The sequence below is a fragment of the Chanos chanos genome, chromosome 5 (genome assembly GCF_902362185.1).
Source record: "Chanos chanos chromosome 5, fChaCha1.1, whole genome shotgun sequence".
Lineage (NCBI taxonomy): Eukaryota > Metazoa > Chordata > Actinopteri > Gonorynchiformes > Chanidae > Chanos > Chanos chanos.
Window position 1 is genome coordinate 42984847 of NC_044499.1, and position 27782 is coordinate 43012628.

Consider the following 27782-nt stretch of genomic DNA (forward strand, 5'->3'; position numbering starts at 1 on the left):
TTATGATATCATACTTAAGGAGATGAGGAGGGGAGAGACGATAAGGAAGAAGGACAGGGACAGAGACTGGGGGGCTGTGCTAAGCGGCCTAACAGTACTTTTGGTGGTAGACGTTGTTGGGGCCACAGTCGTCCGAGGGGAGGGGAGATCACCTACTGTGTCTCGGAGGAATTCTCCAAACTGAGATATTTTAGAGAAAACTTGAATGTTGGCAGCACGAGTATCTTCAGCAGCTGGCATTATTACACCAGCTTGGTACCACGAAAGGTCGGATTTGCACATCAATGGACCACCAAAATCACCCTGGGCAGGAGAAGACCAAAAAGCATATTCAAGTACATATTTAAGCCCATGTAAAAACTAATAATGAAAAAAATATTACTGCCCATATTACTGAATAAAGTCTCAGTCCTACATCCAGTAAGTCCTCTGAAGTCTGATTTAGTAAACAACTGCAGAGTGTGTACTGGTGTATACGAAGGTTACATCAAGATGAGTGACAATGCAATGCGAAGCATAGCCTTAGCCTTGTGGACTTTGTGACTGGGCAAGCCTTGCACAAGACATTCAACAGTACATGATCAACCACAAATTTCCATGTAAGGAGTGTTCTTAAAACAAATCACTAATGATTTCGCAAACATTAATGCACAGAGACAGCGCCTTTAATAAGTGAATAGTACTTAGCATTCCTGCTACCTTATTGCAGATGACCAACATAAATTTTGGTTTAATGGAATACGCAGCTATGCTAGCCCGTGTGATATGTGAGTCTGCAGTAAAACACATCTGTGGCTACCATGCAAGCATGCTGTGATGCAGTGCAAAGCAGTACGGGTCGGCCTGTGACTTCTTTGTACTTATTTAGACTTCTTCATCATTTTTAGACGTGGAGACAATCGGGAACAGATCAGATGTTTTTTATTTGTGCTGGAAAGAAGGCACTGAACTGTTTTGTACTGTCTTGGTAGTTTACTGTACCACAGGGTAAAGGGGAGCCTATGACATGTGAAACATTCGCAAGTAGTCGTTCGCAATTAACATGAAAGCACTCACTATGTCATGTAGTGAGAAAGTATGGCCATCACCCATGCTTGTCATTAGGACAAACATCACTTGGACAAGTGACTATTAAACTGTTCTTAGAAGCATGTCTGGAGAAGTAAAGAGCAGTTACAAAATGCATTTGTGTATTCACTACCTCTTGAATGTCAACAGCCTCGATGCATATGTTGTCAGAAAAAGTGATGTTTCCACAATCAGTGACTGTAGTCTGTAGTTCCTTTAGCACAAAATTAGCTGAGGAGGAGACATACAGGGCAAGGTGTTTACTCTTTTTAGTCTTTAGACAAACCAACTGCTTGCTAATTTTGCCTGTTTCAACTTGAATGTATTACATGTTCTGATCTTAGTCTTTTACATGTATCACAGAAACAAACTCTCACATAAACAGTGCTGTCATATAGTTGAACTCAGCTAACTTACTTGAATTGTTGTCCCCTTGTCCCCAGCCAGTTACCCAGCAGGTTGACCCCAAAGGAAAGGTTTTCTGATCATCCAGATCAACACACAGTGGCTGAATATAGTCAGTGAACACCACACTGGTCTGAAGCTGTACCACAGCTAGATTAGAGACATCGGTAAGGTTGCTAAGAGTGATATTGGCTACACCCAGTGAGAGCAAGAATGTGTCAGAAGTGTTATTCCCAGGCTGAGAACCCAGAAATGCAGTCCAACCACTGGCGTTGAGTGGATAGCTAAGGGAGAGAAAGTAATAGCATGTGAGTGGACTACAAACATACACTCACTCACTCACTCTCTCTCTCTCTCTCTCTCACACACACACAAACACACACATACAATGAATGAATGATGTTGTTTGGCCCTCTTGGCATAGTCTACTTGAGTTAGGCAAAATTATATCATTTTAAAAATCACTTTTCTCTGAATGAGTAAAACAATTTAATTAATATATTCAGATAAAATCATTGAGATTTATAATATTTAGAAAGACTTTGCAACTCAAAATGAAGACTAAATGTTTTTGTAACCAACAAAAATAATCATACCATAGGTATTAAATTAACTCTATTACTTTAATAATGGGTACTAAATTAATTCTATTAAGTGAATTATCCACATGATTTGCGTTCTGAGAGATTTGCCTTCTAAGAGATTAATCGCTGCTTGAGGCAAACACTACTTGGAGAAATGCTCCAATATTAGCACAGCGGCTGGAAGCTTACACTGGAATTCTATTCGCAGCCAAACAGTTTTTCACAAATGTAATAATAAAAAGAATAGGGGACTGAAAACTCTACAAGATTTACATATTTTTAAAATATATTTTTCTTCCAGATTGAAACACATATATCTATAAACAAGCACTAAACTGCAAAAATATGTTTACCTTCTGATTGCAGACTAAATTTTCCTACCTGGAAAAGCAGTTTGCAGAGCTCAAGACAAACTCCTCACTAAGCAATGACCCTCCACAGACGTGAGCTCCATTGAACTGAAGGCTTACCATCCAAGGCCAAGCACCATTCCCAACCAGACTGCTTCCTCCAAAACGTGTGTTAAGGGGAGCTTCACCACATACAACTGTTCAGAGAGAAAAGTACATGAAAGTACGAAGAAAACAAATATAGAAAAATGAACGAAAAAAAACAGAATGACAATAATAAGAGAGGAATATTAGAACTGTATCACATAAAAATTGGATTAATAAACAGCAATAATAAGTCTACATACCAAAACAGGAAAATTTTAAGCAAAAAAGTTGACATAGAAATATAATTCTCACATGACGAAGTGCTCTGTGTTGTAGCAGATGTCTGAGGCACTGTTGTGGTAAGGGGTAATAGGCCGGGGCAGCTGTAACTACTGTCTGAATCCACTCCACTGGCGGTGAAGCGGACGAACCCTGGTGGATCACTGCTGATCTGCGAGCTGATCCAAGTTTCATAGCGGGATACCCTGGCGTAGACTCCGGGCAGATTGGGTCGGGCACAGCCGAATCCAAAGCTAACGACCCCAGTCTGAATCCATACGGAGTTCGGCTTGGTTACCATGGGACCTCCTGAGTCTCCCTGTAGAGGCGATTTCCAAGAAGAAATGAACATTTCAGTTTTATTCCCTTTCAATGATGATTGATTAAATCATGCAAGCTCACAATAAGTAAACAGCAAACAAAAGCTCTGTTCTGTTGAGATTTAACAGAGCAAACCAGAAATACACAATAACTTTGACGTGATGCTCCATTTCACATCTGCATCATTCCCACTCTCATTCTCTCGCCTCACCCTTCAAAATACTTGGACAAAGCAACCAGTTCAGTGAATTGGTGGGACTGAGCACTCAATGTGGCAAAGCTGTTTCATTTTCATCTCAAACAACTGCAGTGCTCTTCAACTGTACCTGACAAGAGTCCTTGCCCCCTTCCAATAAACCAGCGCAGATCATGTTGTCCGTGATTGTGCCAACCCCATTCAGGCAGCTACACTGTCTGTTCCCCACCACCGGGACCTCCACTTCCTGTAGCGTCTGAGGGGAGGGGAGCAGCTCTACAGGAAAGAGATCCCATGAGAAAGTTGAGCGAACAGAGCTGGAGCCCATGGATGGAGGACCTCCCAACATTACTTGGGTCAGGCATGATGCTCTGAGCCTTCACAAGCACATGTATCAGCAATATGGCAGGTCTACAATGAGCTCTCAATCAGTCTCAGGGAGGCTTTTCTCTTTTTTTCCTTTTCATTTTGTTTTCATGGCTCCTCATATATTCTTACGTGGCGAAGAGAAAATACTGACCTCCTTCACCGATGGTTCCCCAGCCCGTGACCCAGCTGTCTGTGCCGTTGGGGAACGTGCTGCCACTTGCCGCGAGACAGACGGGTCCAACGTAGTCCGTAAATGTAACTGGAGAGCTGAGCTTGAGTAGGGCGATGTCGTTGTCATTGGTATCACTGTCATAACTGGGATGTAAAACAATGGCAGACACGCTTCTGAACACTTCATTGGGGTTACTGCCTTCCTGGTTCTGTCGTCCCAGATAAACGATCCAACCAGTCGTGCTGGGACTGCATGGGGGTTTCAGAGAAAATTTGATATCAGTACACTCCAGTGACAAGTTGAAAGCCTTTGGGATTAAACAAACTGCAAAGGTACCCTATTGAGGTACACTAACATTACACATTCAAGTGATTAGCACATGTTTAAAATTAGCTGTCTTGGTCTTATCACATCAAACATCTTAACCTTTTCATTAAAAATGTTAATTTGTTAATCTTACCTGCTCCAATCAGGTATTACATTCCATCAGTGCAGTGAGGATGTGAAAGTCAAAGAAAGCATGAAAGGACACCTGCCCAGATGACAGCTTACCTTGAGAAACAATGTGCTGCAGATACCACCCACTCCCTATTGATCAGGGAGCCTCCGCAAACATGGCTGCCAAATCGGTGTAAACTAGCCTGCCATGGCCAGCTTCCTGCTGGGGCATCCTGTCCCCCCACAATCCTGTTATTAAGTGGAGTCCTGCCACAAACTGAGACCAAAAAAGCCAAAGTTGGAAAGCCACAAACACATATGCCTTCAAGGAATCCAAATACAGAAGAACATAAATATATCTACATGTTTGTGTGTGTGTGTGTGTGTGTGTGTGTGAGGACGGTACAAGCGATCATAGAGGAAGGATGCTGATGCGAGCCATCAGCTGAAAGCAAAAGGGACGTTCACCAGGTACTCATTCCCAAAGCAGTTTAGGTGAGACAAACTGTGCTGACCTTCGGCTGAGAAAAGGCCAGAGGCAACGGTTGTTGTGGGGATCTCAGGAGCAGTGGTGACAGGGGGTGGCAGACCGGGGCAGCTGTAACTACTGTCTGAATCCACCCCACTGGCGGTGAAGCGGACGAACCCTGGCGGATCACTGCTGATCTGCGAGCTGATCCAAGTTTCATAGCGGGATACCCTGGCGTAGACTCCGGGCAGATTGGGTCGGGCACAGCCGAATCCAAAGCTAACGACCCCAGTCTGAATCCATACGGAGTTCGGCTTGGTTACCATGGGACCTCCCGAGTCTCCCTGTGGAGACGATTTCCAAGAAGAAAGGAACAATTCAATTTTGCACCCTTTCAATATTGACTGATCACATCACGCAAACTCTGAGTAAGTAAAAAGGAAAACAAAAGCTCTGTTCAGTTGCATTTTGACAGAGCTAACCAGAAAAACACAATAACTTTGACATGATGCTCCATTTCACATCTGCAACATTCCCACTCTCATTCTCTCGCCTCACCCTTCAAAATACTTGGACAAGGCAACCAGTTCAGTGACTTGGTGGGACTGAGCACTTCACGTGGCAAAGCTCTTTCATTTTCATCTCAAACAGCTGCAGTGCTCTTCAACTGTACCTGACAAGAGTCCTTGCCCCCCTCCAATAAACCAGCGCAGATCATGTTGTCCGTGATTGTGCCAACCCCATTCAGGCAGCTACACTGTCTGTTCCCCACCACCGGGACCTCCACTTCCTGTAGCGTCTGAGGGGAGGGGAGCGGCTCTACAGGAAAGAGATCCCATGAGAAAGTTGAGCGAACAGAGCTGGAGCCCATGGATGGAGGACCTCCCAACATTGCTTGGGTCAAGCATGATGCTCTGAGCCTTCACAAGCACATGTATCAGTAATATGGCAGGTCTACAATGAGCTCTCAATCAGTCTCACGGAGGCTTTTCTCTTTTTTTCCTTTTCATTTTGTTTTCACGGCTCCTCATATATTCTTACGTGGCGAAGAGAAAATACTGACCTCCTTCACCGATGGTTCCCCAGCCCGTGACCCAGCTGTCTGTGCCGTTGGGGAACGTGCTGCCACTTGCCGCGAGACAGACGGGTCCAACGTAGTCCGTAAATGTAACTGGAGAGCTGAGCTTGAGTAGGGCGATGTCGTTGTCATTGGTATCACTGTCATAACTGGGATGTAAAACAATGGCAGACACGCTTCTGAACACTTCATTGGGGTTACTGCCTTCCTGGTTCTGTCGTCCCAGATAAACGATCCAACCAGTCGTGCTGGGACTGCATGGGGGTTTCAGAGAAAATTTGATATCAGTACACTCCAGTGACAAGTTGAAAGCCTTTGGGATTAAACAAACTGCAAAGGTACCCTATTGCAGTACACTAACATTACACATTCAAGTGATTAGCACATGTTTAAAATTAGCTGTCTTGGTCTTATCACATCAAACATCTTAACCTTTTCATTAAAAATGTTAATTTGTTAATCTTACCTGCTCCAATCAGGTATTACATTCCATCAGTGCAGTGAGGATGTGAAAGTCAAAGAAAGCATGAAAGGACACCTGCCCAGATGACAGCTTACCTTGAGAAACAATGTGCTGCAGATACCACCCACTCCCTATTGATCAGGGAGCCTCCGCAAACATGGCTGCCAAATCGGTGTAAACTAGCCTGCCATGGCCAGCTTCCTGCTGGTGCATCCTGTCCCCCCACAATCCTGTTATTAAGTGGAGTCCTGCCACAAACTGAGACCAAAAAAGCCAAAGTTGGAAAGCCACAAACACATATGCCTTCAAGGAATCCAAATACAGAAGAACATAAATATATCTACATGTTTGTGTGTGTGTGTGTGTGAGGACGGTACAAGCGATCATAGAGGAAGGATGCTGATGCGAGCCATCAGCTGAAAGCAAAAGGGACGTTCACCAGGTACTCATTCCCAAAGCAGTTTAGGTGAGACAAACTGTGCTGACCTTCGGCTGAGAAAAGGCCAGAGGCAACGGTTGTTGTGGGGATCTCAGGAGCAGTGGTGACAGGGGGTGGCAGACCGGGGCAGCTGTAACTACTGTCTGAATCCACCCCACTGGCGGTGAAGCGGACGAACCCTGGCGGATCACTGCTGATCTGCGAGCTGATCCAAGTTTCATAGCGGGATACCCTGGCGTAGACTCCGGGCAGATTGGGTCGGGCACAGCCGAATCCAAAGCTAACGACCCCAGTCTGAATCCATACGGAGTTCGGCTTGGTTACCATGGGACCTCCCGAGTCTCCCTGTGGAGACGATTTCCAAGAAGAAAGGAACAATTCAATTTTGCACCCTTTCAATATTGACTGATCACATCACGCAAACTCTGAGTAAGTAAAAAGGAAAACAAAAGCTCTGTTCAGTTGCATTTTGACAGAGCTAACCAGAAAAACACAATAACTTTGACATGATGCTCCATTTCACATCTGCAACATTCCCACTCTCATTCTCTCGCCTCACCCTTCAAAATACTTGGACAAGGCAACCAGTTCAGTGACTTGGTGGGACTGAGCACTTCACGTGGCAAAGCTCTTTCATTTTCATCTCAAACAGCTGCAGTGCTCTTCAACTGTACCTGACAAGAGTCCTTGCCCCCCTCCAATAAACCAGCGCAGATCATGTTGTCCGTGATTGTGCCAACCCCATTCAGGCAGCTACACTGTCTGTTCCCCACCACCGGGACCTCCACTTCCTGTAGCGTCTGAGGGGAGGGGAGCGGCTCTACAGGAAAGAGATCCCATGAGAAAGTTGAGCGAACAGAGCTGGAGCCCATGGATGGAGGACCTCCCAACATTGCTTGGGTCAAGCATGATGCTCTGAGCCTTCACAAGCACATGTATCAGTAATATGGCAGGTCTACAATGAGCTCTCAATCAGTCTCACGGAGGCTTTTCTCTTTTTTTCCTTTTCATTTTGTTTTCACGGCTCCTCATATATTCTTACGTGGCGAAGAGAAAATACTGACCTCCTTCACCGATGGTTCCCCAGCCCGTGACCCAGCTGTCTGTGCCGTTGGGGAACGTGCTGCCACTTGCCGCGAGACAGACGGGTCCAACGTAGTCCGTAAATGTAACTGGAGAGCTGAGCTTGAGTAGGGCGATGTCGTTGTCATTGGTATCACTGTCATAACTGGGATGTAAAACAATGGCAGACACGCTTCTGAACACTTCATTGGGGTTACTGCCTTCCTGGTTCTGTCGTCCCAGATAAACGATCCAACCAGTCGTGCTGGGACTGCATGGGGGTTTCAGAGAAAATTTGATATCAGTACACTCCAGTGACAAGTTGAAAGCCTTTGGGATTAAACAAACTGCAAAGGTACCCTATTGCAGTACACTAACATTACACATTCAAGTGATTAGCACATGTTTAAAATTAGCTGTCTTGGTCTTATCACATCAAACATCTTAACCTTTTCATTAAAAATGTTAATTTGTTAATCTTACCTGCTCCAATCAGGTATTACATTCCATCAGTGCAGTGAGGATGTGAAAGTCAAAGAAAGCATGAAAGGACACCTGCCCAGATGACAGCTTACCTTGAGAAACAATGTGCTGCAGATACCACCCACTCCCTATTGATCAGGGAGCCTCCGCAAACATGGCTGCCAAATCGGTGTAAACTAGCCTGCCATGGCCAGCTTCCTGCTGGTGCATCCTGTCCCCCCACAATCCTGTTATTAAGTGGAGTCCTGCCACAAACTGAGACCAAAAAAGCCAAAGTTGGAAAGCCACAAACACATATGCCTTCAAGGAATCCAAATACAGAAGAACATAAATATATCTACATGTTTGTGTGTGTGTGTGTGTGAGGACGGTACAAGCGATCATAGAGGAAGGATGCTGATGCGAGCCATCAGCTGAAAGCAAAAGGGACGTTCACCAGGTACTCATTCCCAAAGCAGTTTAGGTGAGACAAACTGTGCTGACCTTCGGCTGAGAAAAGGCCAGAGGCAACGGTTGTTGTGGGGATCTCAGGAGCAGTGGTGACAGGGGGTGGCAGACCGGGGCAGCTGTAACTACTGTCTGAATCCACCCCACTGGCGGTGAAGCGGACGAACCCTGGCGGATCACTGCTGATCTGCGAGCTGATCCAAGTTTCATAGCGGGATACCCTGGCGTAGACTCCGGGCAGATTGGGTCGGGCACAGCCGAATCCAAAGCTAACGACCCCAGTCTGAATCCATACGGAGTTCGGCTTGGTTACCATGGGACCTCCCGAGTCTCCCTGTGGAGACGATTTCCAAGAAGAAAGGAACAATTCAATTTTGCACCCTTTCAATATTGACTGATCACATCACGCAAACTCTGAGTAAGTAAAAAGGAAAACAAAAGCTCTGTTCAGTTGCATTTTGACAGAGCTAACCAGAAAAAAACACAATAACTTTGACGTGATGCTCCATTTCACATCTGCAACATTCCCACTCTCATTCTCTCGCCTCACCCTTCAAAATACTTGGACAAGGCAACCAGTTCAGTGACTTGGTGGGACTGAGCACTTCACGTGGCAAAGCTCTTTCATTTTCATCTCAAACAGCTGCAGTGCTCTTCAACTGTACCTGACAAGAGTCCTTGCCCCCCTCCAATAAACCAGCGCAGATCATGTTGTCCGTGATTGTGCCAACCCCATTCAGGCAGCTACACTGTCTGTTCCCCACCACCGGGACCTCCACTTCCTGTAGCGTCTGAGGGGAGGGGAGCAGCTCTACAGGAAAGAGATCCCATGAGAAAGTTGAGCGAACAGAGCTGGAGCCCATGGATGGAGGACCTCCCAACATTGCTTAGGTCAAGCATGATGCTCTGAGCCTTCACAAGCACATGTATCAGTAATATGGCAGGTCTACAATGAGCTCTCAATCAGTCTCAGGGAGGCTTTTCTCTTTTTTTCCATTTCATTTTGTTTTCACGGCTCCTCATATATTCTTACGTGGCGAAGAGAAAATACTGACCTCCTTCACCGATGGTTCCCCAGCCCGTGACCCAGCTGTCTGTGCCGTTGGGGAACGTGCTGCCACTTGCCGCGAGACAGACGGGTCCAACGTAGTCCGTAAATGTAACTGGAGAGCTGAGCTTGAGTAGGGCGATGTCGTTGTCATTGGTATCACTGTCATAACTGGGATGTAAAACAATGGCAGACACGCTTCTGAACACTTCATTAGGGTTACTGCCTTCCTGGTTCTGTCGTCCCAGATAAACGATCCAACCAGTCGTGCTGGGACTGCATGGGGGTTTCAGAGAAAATTTGATATCAGTACACTCCAGTGACAAGTTGAAAGCCTTTGGGATTAAACAAACTGCAAAGGTACCCTATTGCAGTACACTAACATTACACATTCAAGTGATTAGCACATGTTTAAAATTAGCTGTCTTGGTCTCATCACATCAAACATCTTAACCTTTTCATTAAAAATGTTAATTTGTTAATCTTACCTGCTCCAATCAGGTATTACATTCCATCAGGGCAGTGAGGATGTGAAAGTCAAAGAAAGCATGAAAGGACACCTGCCCAGATGACGGCTTACCTTGAGAAACAATGTGCTGCAGATACCACCCACTCCCTATTGATCAGGGAGCCTCCGCAAACATGGCTGCCAAATCGGTGTAAACTAGCCTGCCATGGCCAGCTTCCTGCTGGGGCATCCTGTCCCCCCACAATCCTGTTATTAAGTGGAGTCCTGCCACAAACTGAGACCAAAAAAGCCAAAGTTGGAAAGCCACAAACACGTATGCCTTCAAGGAATCCAAATACAGAAGAACATAAATATATCTACATGTTTGTGTGTGTGTGTGTGTGAGGATGGTACAAGCGATCATAGAGGAAGGATGCTGATGCGAGCCATCAGCTGAAAGCAGAAGGGACGTTCACCAGGTACTCATTCCCAAAGCAGTTTAGGTGAGACAAACTGTGCTGACCTTCGGCTGAGAAAAGGCCAGAGGCAACGGTTGTTGTGGGGATCTCAGGAGCAGTGGTGACAGGGGGTGGCAGACCGGGGCAGCTGTAACTACTGTCTGAATCCACCCCACTGGCGGTGAAGCGGACGAACCCTGGCGGATCACTGCTGATCTGCGAGCTGATCCAAGTTTCATAGCGGGATACCCTGGCGTAGACTCCGGGCAGATTGGGTCGGGCACAGCCGAATCCAAAGCTAACGACCCCAGTCTGAATCCATACGGAGTTCGGCTTGGTTACCATGGGACCTCCCGAGTCTCCCTGTGGAGACGATTTCCAAGAAGAAAGGAACAATTCAATTTTGCACCCTTTCAATATTGACTGATCACATCACGCAAACTCTGAGTAAGTAAAAAGGAAAACAAAAGCTCTGTTCAGTTGCATTTTGACAGAGCTAACCAGAAAAACACAATAACTTTGACGTGATGCTCCATTTCACATCTGCAACATTCCCACTCTCATTCTCTCGCCTCACCCTTCAAAATACTTGGACAAGGCAACCAGTTCAGTGACTTGGTGGGACTGAGCACTTCACGTGGCAAAGCTGTTTCATTTTCATCTCAAACAGCTGCAGTGCTCTTCAACTGTACCTGACAAGAGTCCTTGCCCCCCTCCAATAAACCAGCGCAGATCATGTTGTCCGTGATTGTGCCGACCCCATTCAGGCAGCTACACTGTCTGTTCCCCACCACCGGGACCTCCACTTCCTGTAGCGTCTGAGGGGAGGGGAGCGGCTCTACAGGAAAGAGATCCCATGAGAAAGTTGAGCGAACAGAGCTGGAGCCCATGGATGGAGGACCTCCCAACATTGCTTGGGTCAAGCATGATGCTCTGAGCCTTCACAAGCACATGTATCAGCAATATGGCAGGTCTACAACGAGTTCTCAATCAGTCTCACGGAGGCTGTTCTCTTTTTTCCTTTTAATTTTGTTTTCACGGCTCCTAATATATTCCTGCGTAGTTAGGAGAAGATACTGACCTCCTTCGCCGATGGTCCCCCAGCCCGTGACCCAGCTGTCTGTGCCGTTGGGGAACGTGCTGCCGCTTGCCGCGAGACAGACGGGTCCAATGTAGTCCGTAAATGTAACTGGAGAGCTGAGCTTGAGTAGGGCGATGTCGTTGTCTAAGGAGTCACTGTCATAACTGGGATGTACGACGATGGCAGTCACACCTCTGGACACTTCATTAGGGTTACTGCCTTCCTGGTTCTGTCGTCCCAGATAAACAGTCCAACCAGTTGTGCTGAAACTGGATGGAGGTTTCAGAGAGAACTTTGTGTCAGCCCACCCCAGTAACGAGTTCAGAGCCTTTGGTTTCCGCAAACTGCAAACGTGGCCTATTGCAGTACCCTAACATTCAATCTTCAAGTGATTAGCTCATGGTTAAAATTTGCCATCTTTGTCTTTTCACACCAAACAACCCATCCTTTTTATTATGCGTGTTCATATTTTAAACTTTCCTGTCAGGTTTGTGCTTTCCATCAGTGCAGTGAGGATGTGAATGCCAAAGAAAGCGTGAAAGGACACCTGCCCAGATGACGGCTTACCTTGAGAAACAATGTGCTGCAGATATCACCCACTCCCTATTGATCAGGGAGCCTCCGCAAACATGGCTGCCGAATCGGTGTAAACTAGCCTGCCATGGCCAGCTTCCTGCTGGGGCATCCTGTCCCCCCACAATCCTGTTATTAAGTGGAGTCCTGCCACAAACTGAGACCAAACAAGCCAAAGTTGGAAAGCCACAAACACGTATGTCTTCAAGGAATCCAAATACAGAAGAACATAATTATATCTACATGTTTGTGTGTGTGTGTGTGTGTGTGTGGGGACGATACAAGCGATCATAGAGGAAGGATGCTGATGCAAGCCATCAGCTCTTTAGGTGAGACAAACTGTGCTGACCTTCGGCTGAGATAAGGCCAGAGGCAACGGTTGTTGTGGGGATCTCAGGAGCAGTGGTGACAGGGGGTGGCAGACCGGGGCAGCTGTAACTACTGTCTGAATCCACCCCACTGGCGGTGAAGCGGACGAACCCTGGCGGATCACTGCTGATCTGCGAGCTGATCCAAGTTTCATAGCGGGATACCCTGGCGTAGACTCCGGGCAGATTGGGTCGGGCACAGCCGAATCCAAAGCTAACGACCCCAGTCTGAATCCATACGGAGTTCGGCTTGGTTACCATGGGACCTCCCGAGTCTCCCTGTGGAGACGATTTCCAAGAAGAAAGGAACAATTCAATTTTACACCCTTTCAGTATTGATCGGTCACATCGCGCAAATTCTGAGTACGTAAAAAGGTAAACAAAAGCTCTGTTCAGTTGCATTTTGACAGAGCTAACCAGAAAAACACAATAACTTTGACGCGATGCTCCATTTCACATCTGCATCATTCCCACTCTCATTCTCTTGCCTCACCCTTCAAAGTACTTGGACAAGCCAACCAGTTCAGTGAATTGGTGGGACTGAGCAGTCAACGTGGCAAAGCTGTTTCATTTTCATCTCAAACAGCTGCAGTGCTCTTCAACTGTACCTGACAAGAGTCCTTGCCCCCCTCCAATAAACCAGCGCAGATCATGTTGTCCGTGATTGTGCCGACCCCATTCAGGCAGCTACACTGTCTGTTCCCCACCACCGGGACCTCCACTTCCTGTAGCGTCTGAGGGGAGGGGAGCGGCTCTACAGGAAAGAGATCCCATGAGAAAGTTGAGCGAACAGAGCTGGAGCCCATGGATGGAGGACCTCCCAACATTGCTTGGGTCAAGCATGATGCTCTGAGCCTTCACAAGCACATGTATCAGCAATATGGCAGGTCTACAACGAGTTCTCAATCAGTCTCACGGAGGCTGTTCTCTTTTTTCCTTTTAATTTTGTTTTCACGGCTCCTAATATATTCCTGCGTAGTTAGGAGAAGATACTGACCTCCTTCGCCGATGGTCCCCCAGCCCGTGACCCAGCTGTCTGTGCCGTTGGGGAACGTGCTGCCGCTTGCCGCGAGACAGACGGGTCCAATGTAGTCCGTAAATGTAACTGGAGAGCTGAGCTTGAGTAGGGCGATGTCGTTGTCTAAGGAGTCACTGTCATAACTGGGATGTGCGACGATGGCAGTCACACCTCTGGACACTTCATTAGGATTACTGCCTTCCTGGTTCTGTCGTCCCAGATAAACAGTCCAACCAGTTGTGCTGAAACTGGATGGAGGTTTCAGAGAGAACTTTGTGTCAGCACACCCCAGTAACGAGTTCAGAGCCTTTGGTTTCCGCAAACTGCAAACGTGGCCTATTGCAGTACCCTAACATTCAATCTTCAAGTGATTAGCTCATGGTTAAAATTTGCCATCTTTGTCTTTTCACACCAAACAACCCATCCTTTTTATTACGCGTGTTCATATTTTAAACTTTCCTGTCAGGTTTGTGCTTTCCATCAGTGCAGTGAGGATGTGAATGCCAAAGAAAGCGTGAAAGGACACCTGCCCAGATGACGGCTTACCTTGAGAAACAATGTGCTGCAGATATCACCCACTCCCTATTGATCAGGGAGCCTCCGCAAACATGGCTGCCGAATCGGTGTAAACTAGCCTGCCATGGCCAGCTTCCTGCTGGGGCATCCTGTCCCCCCACAATCCTGTTATTAAGTGGAGTCCTGCCACAAACTGAGACCAAACAAGCCAAAGTTGGAAAGCCACAAACACGTATGTCTTCAAGGAATCCAAATACAGAAGAACATAATTATATCTACATGTTTGTGTGTGTGTGTGTGTGTGTGTGGGGACGGTACAAGCGATCATAGAGGAAGGATGCTGATGCAAGCCATCAGCTCTTTAGGTGAGACAAACTGTGCTGACCTTCGGCTGAGATAAGGCCAGAGGCAACGGTTGTTGTGGGGATCTCAGGAGCAGTGGTGACAGGGGGTGGCAGACCGGGGCAGCTGTAACTACTGTCTGAATCCACCCCACTGGCGGTGAAGCGGACGAACCCTGGCGGATCACTGCTGATCTGCGAGCTGATCCAAGTTTCATAGCGGGATACCCTGGCGTAGACTCCGGGCAGATTGGGTCGGGCACAGCCGAATCCAAAGCTAACGACCCCAGTCTGAATCCATACGGAGTTCGGCTTGGTTACCATGGGACCTCCCGAGTCTCCCTGTGGAGACGATTTCCAAGAAGAAAGGAACAATTCAATTTTGCACCCTTTCAATATTGACTGATCACATCACGCAAACTCTGAGTAAGTAAAAAGGAAAACAAAAGCTCTGTTCAGTTGCATTTTGACAGAGCTAACCAGAAAAACACAATAACTTTGACGTGATGCTCCATTTCACATCTGCAACATTCCCACTCTCATTCTCTCGCCTCACCCTTCAAAATACTTGGACAAGGCAACCAGTTCAGTGACTTGGTGGGACTCAGCACTTCACGTGGCAAAGCTGTTTCATTTTCATCTCAAACAGCTGCAGTGCTCTTCAACTGTACCTGACAAGAGTCCTTGCCCCCCTCCAATAAACCAGCGCAGATCATGTTGTCCGTGATTGTGCCGACCCCATTAAGGCAGCTACACTGTCTGTTCCCCACCACCGGGACCTCCACTTCCTGTAGCGTCTGAGGGGAGGGGAGCGGCTCTACAGGAAAGAGATCCCATGAGAAAGTTGAGCGAACAGAGCTGGAGCCCATGGATGGAGGACCTCCCAACATTGCTTGGGTCAAGCATGATGCTCTGAGCCTTCACAAGCACATGTATCAGCAATATGGCAGGTCTACAACGAGTTCTCAATCAGTCTCACGGAGGCTGTTCTCTTTTTTCCTTTTAATTTTGTTTTCACGGCTCCTAATATATTCCTGCGTAGTTAGGAGAAGATACTGACCTCCTTCGCCGATGGTCCCCCAGCCCGTGACCCAGCTGTCTGTGCCGTTGGGGAACGTGCTGCCGCTTGCCGCGAGACAGACGGGTCCAATGTAGTCCGTAAATGTAACTGGAGAGCTGAGCTTGAGTAGGGCGATGTCGTTGTCTAAGGAGTCACTGTCATAACTGGGATGTACGACGATGGCAGTCACACCTCTGGACACTTCATTAGGGTTACTGCCTTCCTGGTTCTGTCGTCCCAGATAAACAGTCCAACCAGTTGTGCTGAAACTGGATGGAGGTTTCAGAGAGAACTTTGTGTCAGCACACCCCAGTAACGAGTTCAGAGCCTTTGGTTTCCGCAAACTGCAAACGTGGCCTATTGCAGTACCCTAACATTCAATCTTCAAGTGATTAGCTCATGGTTAAAATTTGCCATCTTTGTCTTTTCACACCAAACAACCCATCCTTTTTATTATGCGTGTTCATATTTTAAACTTTCCTGTCAGGTTTGTGCTTTCCATCAGTGCAGTGAGGATGTGAATGCCAAAGAAAGCGTGAAAGGACACCTGCCCAGATGACGGCTTACCTTGAGAAACAATGTGCTGCAGATATCACCCACTCCCTATTGATCAGGGAGCCTCCGCAAACATGGCTGCCGAATCGGTGTAAACTAGCCTGCCATGGCCAGCTTCCTGCTGGGGCATCCTGTCCCCCCACAATCCTGTTATTAAGTGGAGTCCTGCCACAAACTGAGACCAAACAAGCCAAAGTTGGAAAGCCACAAACACGTATGTCTTCAAGGAATCCAAATACAGAAGAACATAATTATATCTACATGTTTGTGTGTGTGTGTGTGTGTGTGTGTGGGGACGGTACAAGCGATCATAGAGGAAGGATGCTGATGCAAGCCATCAGCTCTTTAGGTGAGACAAACTGTGCTGACCTTCGGCTGAGATAAGGCCAGAGGCAACGGTTGTTGTGGGGATCTCAGGAGCAGTGGTGACAGGGGGTGGCAGACCGGGGCAGCTGTAACTACTGTCTGAATCCACCCCACTGGCGGTGAAGCGGACGAACCCTGGCGGATCACTGCTGATCTGCGAGCTGATCCAAGTTTCATAGCGGGATACCCTGGCGTAGACTCCGGGCAGATTGGGTCGGGCACAGCCGAATCCAAAGCTAACGACCCCAGTCTGAATCCATACGGAGTTCGGCTTGGTTACCATGGGACCTCCCGAGTCTCCCTGTGGAGACGATTTCCAAGAAGAAAGGAACAATTCAATTTTACACCCTTTCAGTATTGATCGGTCACATCGCGCAAATTCTGAGTACGTAAAAAGGTAAACAAAAGCTCTGTTCAGTTGCATTTTGACAGAGCTAACCAGAAAAACACAATAACTTTGACGCGATGCTCCATTTCACATCTGCATCATTCCCACTCTCATTCTCTTGCCTCACCCTTCAAAGTACTTGGACAAGCCAACCAGTTCAGTGAATTGGTGGGACTGAGCAGTCAACGTGGCAAAGCTGTTTCATTTTCATCTCAAACAGCTGCAGTGCTCTTCAACTGTACCTGACAAGAGTCCTTGCCCCCCTCCAATAAACCAGCGCAGATCATGTTGTCCGTGATTGTGCCGACCCCATTCAGGCAGCTACACTGTCTGTTCCCCACCACCGGGACCTCCACTTCCTGTAGCGTCTGAGGGGAGGGGAGCGGCTCTACAGGAAAGAGATCCCATGAGAAAGTTGAGCGAACAGAGCTGGAGCCCATGGATGGAGGACCTCCCAACATTGCTTGGGTCAAGCATGATGCTCTGAGCCTTCACAAGCACATGTATCAGCAATATGGCAGGTCTACAACGAGTTCTCAATCAGTCTCACGGAGGCTGTTCTCTTTTTTCCTTTTAATTTTGTTTTCACGGCTCCTAATATATTCCTGCGTAGTTAGGAGAAGATACTGACCTCCTTCGCCGATGGTCCCCCAGCCCGTGACCCAGCTGTCTGTGCCGTTGGGGAACGTGCTGCCGCTTGCCGCGAGACAGACGGGTCCAATGTAGTCCGTAAATGTAACTGGAGAGCTGAGCTTGAGTAGGGCGATGTCGTTGTCTAAGGAGTCACTGTCATAACTGGGATGTACGACGATGGCAGTCACACCTCTGGACACTTCATTAGGGTTACTGCCTTCCTGGTTCTGTCGTCCCAGATAAACAGTCCAACCAGTTGTGCTGAAACTGGATGGAGGTTTCAGAGAGAACTTTGTGTCAGCACACCCCAGTAACGAGTTCAGAGCCTTTGGTTTCCGCAAACTGCAAACGTGGCCTATTGCAGTACCCTAACATTCAATCTTCAAGTGATTAGCTCATGGTTAAAATTTGCCATCTTTGTCTTTTCACACCAAACAACCCATCCTTTTTATTACGCGTGTTCATATTTTAAACTTTCCTGTCAGGTTTGTGCTTTCCATCAGTGCAGTGAGGATGTGAATGCCAAAGAAAGCGTGAAAGGACACCTGCCCAGATGACGGCTTACCTTGAGAAACAATGTGCTGCAGATATCACCCACTCCCTATTGATCAGGGAGCCTCCGCAAACATGGCTGCCGAATCGGTGTAAACTAGCCTGCCATGGCCAGCTTCCTGCTGGGGCATCCTGTCCCCCCACAATCCTGTTATTAAGTGGAGTCCTGCCACAAACTGAGACCAAACAAGCCAAAGTTGGAAAGCCACAAACACGTATGTCTTCAAGGAATCCAAATACAGAAGAACATAATTATATCTACATGTTTGTGTGTGTGTGTGTGTGTGTGGGGACGGTACAAGCGATCATAGAGGAAGGATGCTGATGCAAGCCATCAGCTCTTTAGGTGAGACAAACTGTGCTGACCTTCGGCTGAGATAAGGCCAGAGGCAACGGTTGTTGTGGGGATCTCAGGAGCAGTGGTGACAGGGGGTGGCAGACCGGGGCAGCTGTAACTACTGTCTGAATCCACCCCACTGGCGGTGAAGCGGACGAACCCTGGCGGATCACTGCTGATCTGCGAGCTGATCCAAGTTTCATAGCGGGATACCCTGGCGTAGACTCCGGGCAGATTGGGTCGGGCACAGCCGAATCCAAAGCTAACGACCCCAGTCTGAATCCATACGGAGTTCGGCTTGGTTACCATGGGACCTCCCGAGTCTCCCTGTGGAGACGATTTCCAAGAAGAAAGGAACAATTCAATTTTACACCCTTTCAGTATTGATCGGTCACATCGCGCAAATTCTGAGTACGTAAAAAGGTAAACAAAAGCTCTGTTCAGTTGCATTTTGACAGAGCTAACCAGAAAAACACAATAACTTTGACGCGATGCTCCATTTCACATCTGCATCATTCCCACTCTCATTCTCTTGCCTCACCCTTCAAAGTACTTGGACAAGCCAACCAGTTCAGTGAATTGGTGGGACTGAGCAGTCAACGTGGCAAAGCTGTTTCATTTTCATCTCAAACAGCTGCAGTGCTCTTCAACTGTACCTGACAAGAGTCCTTGCCCCCCTCCAATAAACCAGCGCAGATCATGTTGTCCGTGATTGTGCCGACCCCATTCAGGCAGCTACACTGTCTGTTCCCCACCACCGGGACCTCCACTTCCTGTAGCGTCTGAGGGGAGGGGAGCGGCTCTACAGGAAAGAGATCCCATGAGAAAGTTGAGCGAACAGAGCTGGAGCCCATGGATGGAGGACCTCCCAACATTGCTTGGGTCAAGCATGATGCTCTGAGCCTTCACAAGCACATGTATCAGCAATATGGCAGGTCTACAACGAGTTCTCAATCAGTCTCACGGAGGCTGTTCTCTTTTTTCCTTTTAATTTTGTTTTCACGGCTCCTAATATATTCCTGCGTAGTTAGGAGAAGATACTGACCTCCTTCGCCGATGGTCCCCCAGCCCGTGACCCAGCTGTCTGTGCCGTTGGGGAACGTGCTGCCGCTTGCCGCGAGACAGACGGGTCCAATGTAGTCCGTAAATGTAACTGGAGAGCTGAGCTTGAGTAGGGCGATGTCGTTGTCTAAGGAGTCACTGTCATAACTGGGATGTACGACGATGGCAGTCACACCTCTGGACACTTCATTAGGGTTACTGCCTTCCTGGTTCTGTCGTCCCAGATAAACAGTCCAACCAGTTGTGCTGAAACTGGATGGAGGTTTCAGAGAGAACTTTGTGTCAGCACACCCCAGTAACGAGTTCAGAGCCTTTGGTTTCCGCAAACTGCAAACGTGGCCTATTGCAGTACCCTAACATTCAATCTTCAAGTGATTAGCTCATGGTTAAAATTTGCCATCTTTGTCTTTTCACACCAAACAACCCATCCTTTTATTACGCGTGTTCATATTTTAAACTTTCCTGTCAGGTTTGTGCTTTCCATCAGTGCAGTGAGGATGTGAATGCCAAAGAAAGCGTGAAAGGACACCTGCCCAGATGACGGCTTACCTTGAGAAACAATGTGCTGCAGATATCACCCACTCCCTATTGATCAGGGAGCCTCCGCAAACATGGCTGCCGAATCGGTGTAAACTAGCCTGCCATGGCCAGCTTCCTGCTGGGGCATCCTGTCCCCCCACAATCCTGTTATTAAGTGGAGTCCTGCCACAAACTGAGACCAAACAAGCCAAAGTTGGAAAGCCACAAACACGTATGTCTTCAAGGAATCCAAATACAGAAGAACATAATTATATCTACATGTTTGTGTGTGTGTGTGTGTGTGTGTGTGTGTGTGTGTGTGTGGGGACGGTACAAGCGATCATAGAGGAAGGATGCTGATGCAAGCCATCAGCTCTTTAGGTGAGACAAACTGTGCTGACCTTCGGCTGAGATAAGGCCAGAGGCAACGGTTGTTGTGGGGATCTCAGGAGCAGTGGTGACAGGGGGTGGCAGACCGGGGCAGCTGTAACTACTGTCTGAATCCACCCCACTGGCGGTGAAGCGGACGAACCCTGGCGGATCACTGCTGATCTGCGAGCTGATCCAAGTTTCATAGCGGGATACCCTGGCGTAGACTCCGGGCAGATTGGGTCGGGCACAGCCGAATCCAAAGCTAACGACCCCAGTCTGAATCCATACGGAGTTCGGCTTGGTTACCATGGGACCTCCCGAGTCTCCCTGTGGAGACGATTTCCAAGAAGAAAGGAACAATTCAATTTTACACCCTTTCAGTATTGATCGGTCACATCACGCAAATTCTGAGTACGTAAAAAGGTAAACAAAAGCTCTGTTCAGTTGCATTTTGACAGAGCTAACCAGAAAAACACAATAACTTTGACGCGATGCTCCATTTCACATCTGCATCATTCCCACTCTCATTCTCTTGCCTCACCCTTCAAAGTACTTGGACAAGCCAACCAGTTCAGTGAATTGGTGGGACTGAGCACTTCACGTGGCAAAGCTGTTTCATTTTCATCTCAAACAGCTGCAGTGCTCTTCAACTGTACCTGACAAGAGTCCTTGCCCCCCTCCAATAAACCAGCGCAGATCATGTTGTCCGTGATTGTGCCGACCCCATTCAGGCAGCTACACTGTCTGTTCCCCACCACCGGGACCTCCACTTCCTGTAGCGTCTGAGGGGAGGGGAGCGGCTCTACAGGAAAGAGATCCCATGAGAAAGTTGAGCGAACAGAGCTGGAGCCCATGGATGGAGGACCTCCCAACATTGCTTGGGTCAAGCATGATGCTCTGAGCCTTCACAAGCACATGTATCAGCAATATGGCAGGTCTACAACGAGTTCTCAATCAGTCTCACGGAGGCTGTTCTCTTTTTTCCTTTTAATTTTGTTTTCACGGCTCCTAATATATTCCTGCGTAGTTAGGAGAAGATACTGACCTCCTTCGCCGATGGTCCCCCAGCCCGTGACCCAGCTGTCTGTGCCGTTGGGGAACGTGCTGCCGCTTGCCGCGAGACAGACGGGTCCAATGTAGTCCGTAAATGTAACTGGAGAGCTGAGCTTGAGTAGGGCGATGTCGTTGTCTAAGGAGTCACTGTCATAACTGGGATGTACGACGATGGCAGTCACACCTCTGGACACTTCATTAGGGTTACTGCCTTCCTGGTTCTGTCGTCCCAGATAAACAGTCCAACCAGTTGTGCTGAAACTGGATGGAGGTTTCAGAGAGAACTTTGTGTCAGCACACCCCAGTAACGAGTTCAGAGCCTTTGGTTTCCGCAAACTGCAAACGTGGCCTATTGCAGTACCCTAACATTCAATCTTCAAGTGATTAGCTCATGGTTAAAATTTGCCATCTTTGTCTTTTCACACCAAACAACCCATCCTTTTTATTACGCGTGTTCATATTTTAAACTTTCCTGTCAGGTTTGTGCTTTCCATCAGTGCAGTGAGGATGTGAATGCCAAAGAAAGCGTGAAAGGACACCTGCCCAGATGACGGCTTACCTTGAGAAACAATGTGCTGCAGATATCACCCACTCCCTATTGATCAGGGAGCCTCCGCAAACATGGCTGCCGAATCGGTGTAAACTAGCCTGCCATGGCCAGCTTCCTGCTGGGGCATCCTGTCCCCCCACAATCCTGTTATTAAGTGGAGTCCTGCCACAAACTGAGACCAAACAAGCCAAAGTTGGAAAGCCACAAACACGTATGTCTTCAAGGAATCCAAATACAGAAGAACATAATTATATCTACATGTTTGTGTGTGTGTGTGTGTGTGTGGGGACGGTACAAGCGATCATAGAGGAAGGATGCTGATGCAAGCCATCAGCTCTTTAGGTGAGACAAACTGTGCTGACCTTCGGCTGAGATAAGGCCAGAGGCAACGGTTGTTGTGGGGATCTCAGGAGCAGTGGTGACAGGGGGTGGCAGACCGGGGCAGCTGTAACTACTGTCTGAATCCACCCCACTGGCGGTGAAGCGGACGAACCCTGGCGGATCACTGCTGATCTGCGAGCTGATCCAAGTTTCATAGCGGGATACCCTGGCGTAGACTCCGGGCAGATTGGGTCGGGCACAGCCGAATCCAAAGCTAACGACCCCAGTCTGAATCCATACGGAGTTCGGCTTGGTTACCATGGGACCTCCCGAGTCTCCCTGTGGAGACGATTTCCAAGAAGAAAGGAACAATTCAATTTTACACCCTTTCAGTATTGATCGGTCACATCACGCAAATTCTGAGTACGTAAAAAGGTAAACAAAAGCTCTGTTCAGTTGCATTTTGACAGAGCTAACCAGAAAAACACAATAACTTTGACGCGATGCTCCATTTCACATCTGCATCATTCCCACTCTCATTCTCTTGCCTCACCCTTCAAAGTACTTGGACAAGCCAACCAGTTCAGTGAATTGGTGGGACTGAGCACTTCACGTGGCAAAGCTGTTTCATTTTCATCTCAAACAGCTGCAGTGCTCTTCAACTGTACCTGACAAGAGTCCTTGCCCCCCTCCAATAAACCAGCGCAGATCATGTTGTCCGTGATTGTGCCGACCCCATTCAGGCAGCTACACTGTCTGTTCCCCACCACCGGGACCTCCACTTCCTGTAGCGTCTGAGGGGAGGGGAGCGGCTCTACAGGAAAGAGATCCCATGAGAAAGTTGAGCGAACAGAGCTGGAGCCCATGGATGGAGGACCTCCCAACATTGCTTGGGTCAAGCATGATGCTCTGAGCCTTCACAAGCACATGTATCAGCAATATGGCAGGTCTACAACGAGTTCTCAATCAGTCTCACGGAGGCTGTTCTCTTTTTTCCTTTTAATTTTGTTTTCACGGCTCCTAATATATTCCTGCGTAGTTAGGAGAAGATACTGACCTCCTTCGCCGATGGTCCCCCAGCCCGTGACCCAGCTGTCTGTGCCGTTGGGGAACGTGCTGCCGCTTGCCGCGAGACAGACGGGTCCAATGTAGTCCGTAAATGTAACTGGAGAGCTGAGCTTGAGTAGGGCGATGTCGTTGTCTAAGGAGTCACTGTCATAACTGGGATGTACGACGATGGCAGTCACACCTCTGGACACTTCATTAGGGTTACTGCCTTCCTGGTTCTGTCGTCCCAGATAAACAGTCCAACCAGTTGTGCTGAAACTGGATGGAGGTTTCAGAAAGAATTTTTGTCGTTACTTTACACAAAACAGTACAATAACAACAACTGTTTCTGGTTTATATGTACTGAAGATCATTTTCTTCCCCAATCTTTTTCAAAGTTCCCTATTTTGATTGTTATTAAATGTACAGTCCCAAACAGACTGTAATGGAGGAGTTTATATATGCGTATGTATGTGTATGCGCACATACATGCACACACACGCACATTCACAGACATACACACATACACACACAAACACACACAGTTAGTGAAAGAGAGATAGGGAGCAAGAGAGACCTTCTATAGTGCTATCAGCTGTCTCAAAAATGCTTACTTGATTTCTCCAAGTTTTTGGCACAGTCAAGCAAGAGTTCCAAAGATGTCTAGTAGCATCACCAGACACTTCTCTTTTGACAACTGTACAAGTTAGCACTACCCCAGTCTATTAGTGGAAAAGCTGGGGTCACACCAGCAGAAAGTTATTATGCTAGCTCTTAACTGAAAAGCAATTTCTCATGTGACTAGCAATGCACATTTTACTCACCGAGACACTTCAGCAAATGGCCTTTTTTCAAACTAGATGACTTGGATTTGAGTATGTATAATGGTTATTTAAGTCAAGACAGTCCATATAACACTAATAGGTACACTGTAAAGGTGACTGGTGCTCACCCTGGCTGCTAAAGAAAGACAAGGGCCAATGCTGACACTTTATCCTTTCAGCGATCAAGTCAGATGAGAAAGAATCTAATCATTCATTAACATGCATATACCCAGAACAGTGAAATCAGAACTCAGGACCTGAACGATCCATGAGCTTGTTTATTTATTTACCTTGCAGACTTATTCCCTTAAGACTAGTTATCCTTTATATTTTTTAAAATTATTAATTTCTTTTGTCTTTGTTGTCACTGATGCTTTCACTCTACTGCGAACATTAGTAAAGATGAAAATAGTTTTGTATATGTTATTCCTTACCTAGAGAAGCAGTGTGCTGCAGATAACACCCATTCCTTATTTATAAGGGAGCCTCCACATACATGGCCTCCAAATTTGTGCAAACTAGCCTGCCATGGCCAGCTTCCTGCTGGGGCATCCTGTCCCCCCACAATCCTGTTATTAAGTGGAGTCCTGCCACACACTATGAAAATTAAAAATAGAATATTAGGTGAAATTACCAATATACTGAAATGGTCAGAGGTACCAGGTTGTTGGACTGTAAAACGAGTCAGATATGACAATTTACAATTTAGCATTTAGCAGACGCTTTTAGCCAAAGCGACTTACAATCAGTGCATCAGTCAGATTCCTAATACCTCATAAGCATACATCGCTAAAAAGACTGAGCGTCAATTTACTCCTTCGTATTGCGCCCTGGAATTCTTAGACAAACATAGATACAAGACAAGGTTTTTTTTTTTTTGGTTTTTTTTTAAGGAAGGGGAGGGGGTTAGGCTTAGGTGGATAGGTGGGTTCTGAAGAGGTGGGCTTTCAGTCTCTTGCGGAAGATGGTGAGGGATTCCGCAGTCCTAACTGTATGAGGGAGGTCGTTCCACCACCTCGGGGCAATGGCAGAGAAGAGGCGTGGTCGGGAGGAGCGGCTGCCGGGTTCCCGAAGTGAGGGGACCAGGTCGTAGAGCGGAGGGTTCTAGTAGTGGTATATGGAGTTATTAGGGACTGAAGGTATGATGGGGCAGAGCCTCTTGTTGCCTGGTAGGCCAGTACCAGTGTCTTGAATTGGATGCGGGCAGCTACCGGAAGCCAGTGGAGCGCAGTAAGGAGTGGAGTGACATGAGAGTGCTTAGGGAGGTTGAAGACCAGGCGTGCAGCGGCATTCTGCACGAGCTATGACAGCGTAGTAATTCTTTTTTCTTGTGCAGATGTTAGTGGAGTCTACTATTGGTGGTGCTTCTCCAACCGGTGTATGTATTGTTCCTTCAGTTTTCAACCATGAGGGATGATTTCTTTAAAAGGAATGCCTAGACCAGTGATTCTCAATCCTGCTCTTGGGGGGACCCTTGCTCTTCTTATCTACTATCTATCCTTGCTCAGATCACACTTGATCAGTGTGATTAACATGCTCTTGATTAAATCAGGTGTGCTTAGCCAATCAAAAGTGCCACTGATGAGTTCAGTCAGGCAGTCAGAGAAGGGAGAGATGGAAAACATGAAGAGACAGGGGTCCCCCAGGAGCAAGATTGAGAACCACTGGCATAGACTAATTAAGTCTAAGACAGGTCTTGACTACGATTAACATTAATTCTAATAGTTGGTTTTATCCATCTCACACCTCATACCAATCCTTGTATTTGCTTTTGAAGAGTCAGAGCATTTATAATTAAATTTAGCATATGTGAACTATATTTTCTAAACAAAATGTCATCCTACAAGAACATGATCATAACAAGATCATTTCTATTAATGATAGGACATCAAAAACTCTTGATACATTCATTTTTGGCCGTGTGATTCAGGGTTATACTTGTCTTTTTGCTTAAAATGGCTCATATCTTAAATCAGTTCCTTTGTATCCCCATATGTTGGAAGATTATTTGATGGTTAATAAAAAGATAAAGAGCATGATCTTACCATCCAGTTGTCCATATGAACCTAAAAAATTATGGAATTCATGAATAAGTTCATATTAGTGGTAAGCACAATCAAAGGCTGCAATGCAATATAATACAATACAATACAACACAATACAATACAATATTTCTCTATTTAACCAAACATACTCATATAGACATTTACATATGTTCAAAACAAAAGAAGCACTACAGTTCAGTTTTTCAACTGTACAACTTAGTAAGTTTGTTACTCTTGGGAAATGCAGTTTGGCTGAATAGTAATAGTTGTTACAAAATTTTGTACTGTTCCTCCAAAAATGACAAATCTATACAGGTGATACATCATTTTTCCATGGTTAGCTGTCTCGAAGTTCTACCAATAATCAAAAGAACTTACCGTGAAGCCAGAGACATGTGAGTACCACCACATAAGGCCACTCCGTCAGAGACATTGTGAAGTAATACAAACTCAAGCTTTCAATCATTTAAATAACCTCCCTTATTTTGTCACTCCTACTCTGCCTCGCTCTTCAGTCCTCCTGTTTAGACAACCTTCAATCACACAAACACTCCCAGATACATTCCTTTTTCTCTTCTTTTAGCAAATATGTAATCTCTTTTTCATGTACTTCCTCATCCATTCCAGTCTTCAGGATGAAAAATAAGGATAGTTTCTTTAGTACTGTTGTTATCATTGTTGATTAGTCTTCCATTCATTCATTCATTCATTCATTCTGTCTGAGAAATAGATGGTGTGATAAAAATCACTCATTCACCATAGGCGAGGTCAATGACTTTGTATGCTGCTTATTCTACTAATTACTAATCTGCAAATAAAAACTGGAAATAGGTAAACCAGTCAAATAGATAGGTGAGTGGGAAAGGAAACTAATATGTTGAACGAGAAACTTATTAATAAGTAACCAAGTAACCAAGATCTCACATTACGATGCAATAACAAGGATGTACAATTTCTCCTAACAGGTCATTCAACCAACAGACAACTCGTGACCAGTAAATATTTTCTTTAATATCACATTGTTCTGGGGAGACAAGCATTCTTATCCTGGCAGCAGTACTTCTGGCTTTGCCAAGCATCCACACGAGTACCACTGGCGGTGTTGACAGGTGGGACAGTAGCAGGGGATTGTCTCCCTATCACTGTAACACACAGTTCCACAGTTTGGTTGGGATATTTGGTTAGTGGTGGATGGAGCTTAGCTAAGCTTAGTAGAGCTTAGCAAGAACCTCCACACACATTACAGCTTCCCAGAAAAGTTCTCCAAAGTCTGGTGTAAAGAAGCAGACAGTGACTCCACATGTACTGGAGACATGCGGTAGTCTGCACCCTCCCTGGCCAGCGTGGGGGTTGTGCACATGACGGACAATAGAAACACAGGAATTGAACACCAGTAAATTAAGAGAAAGGATGATTAAAAAAAAAATACAACAAAAAATTCCTCCCAAAATCAGTAACACAGAATCCCCCATTTTGAATAGTTCTGTAATGTTATGCTTAATTATTTTTTAAAAACTGAAATGAATTCCAGGTTCAA

General features: G+C 46.6%; 1 protein-coding gene across 1 annotated transcript; it reads right to left on the bottom strand.

Moving 5' to 3' along the window:
- On the bottom strand, window positions 1-26678 carry LOC115812568 (uncharacterized). Its single transcript, XM_030775052.1, has 50 exons — window positions 26624-26678; window positions 26246-26266; window positions 24635-24797; window positions 23387-23655; window positions 22998-23143; window positions 22371-22668; window positions 22018-22180; window positions 21451-21719; window positions 21062-21207; window positions 20435-20732; window positions 20064-20271; window positions 19498-19766; window positions 19109-19254; window positions 18473-18779; window positions 18129-18291; window positions 17562-17830; window positions 17173-17318; window positions 16546-16843; window positions 16189-16396; window positions 15622-15890; window positions 15233-15378; window positions 14606-14903; window positions 14251-14413; window positions 13684-13952; window positions 13295-13440; window positions 12668-12965; window positions 12313-12520; window positions 11746-12014; window positions 11357-11502; window positions 10721-11027; window positions 10339-10501; window positions 9766-10034; window positions 9376-9521; window positions 8747-9044; window positions 8356-8518; window positions 7783-8051; window positions 7393-7538; window positions 6757-7063; window positions 6375-6537; window positions 5802-6070; window positions 5412-5557; window positions 4785-5082; window positions 4384-4546; window positions 3811-4079; window positions 3421-3566; window positions 2836-3092; window positions 2439-2606; window positions 1486-1757; window positions 1202-1299; window positions 1-303 (listed from the first exon to the last, which is right to left on the bottom strand). The coding sequence occupies exons 1-50, from the start codon at window positions 26676-26678 to the stop codon at window positions 1-3; spliced, it is 10674 nt and encodes a 3557-aa protein (XP_030630912.1).
- Between the last annotated feature and the right edge of the window lie 1104 nt (window positions 26679-27782).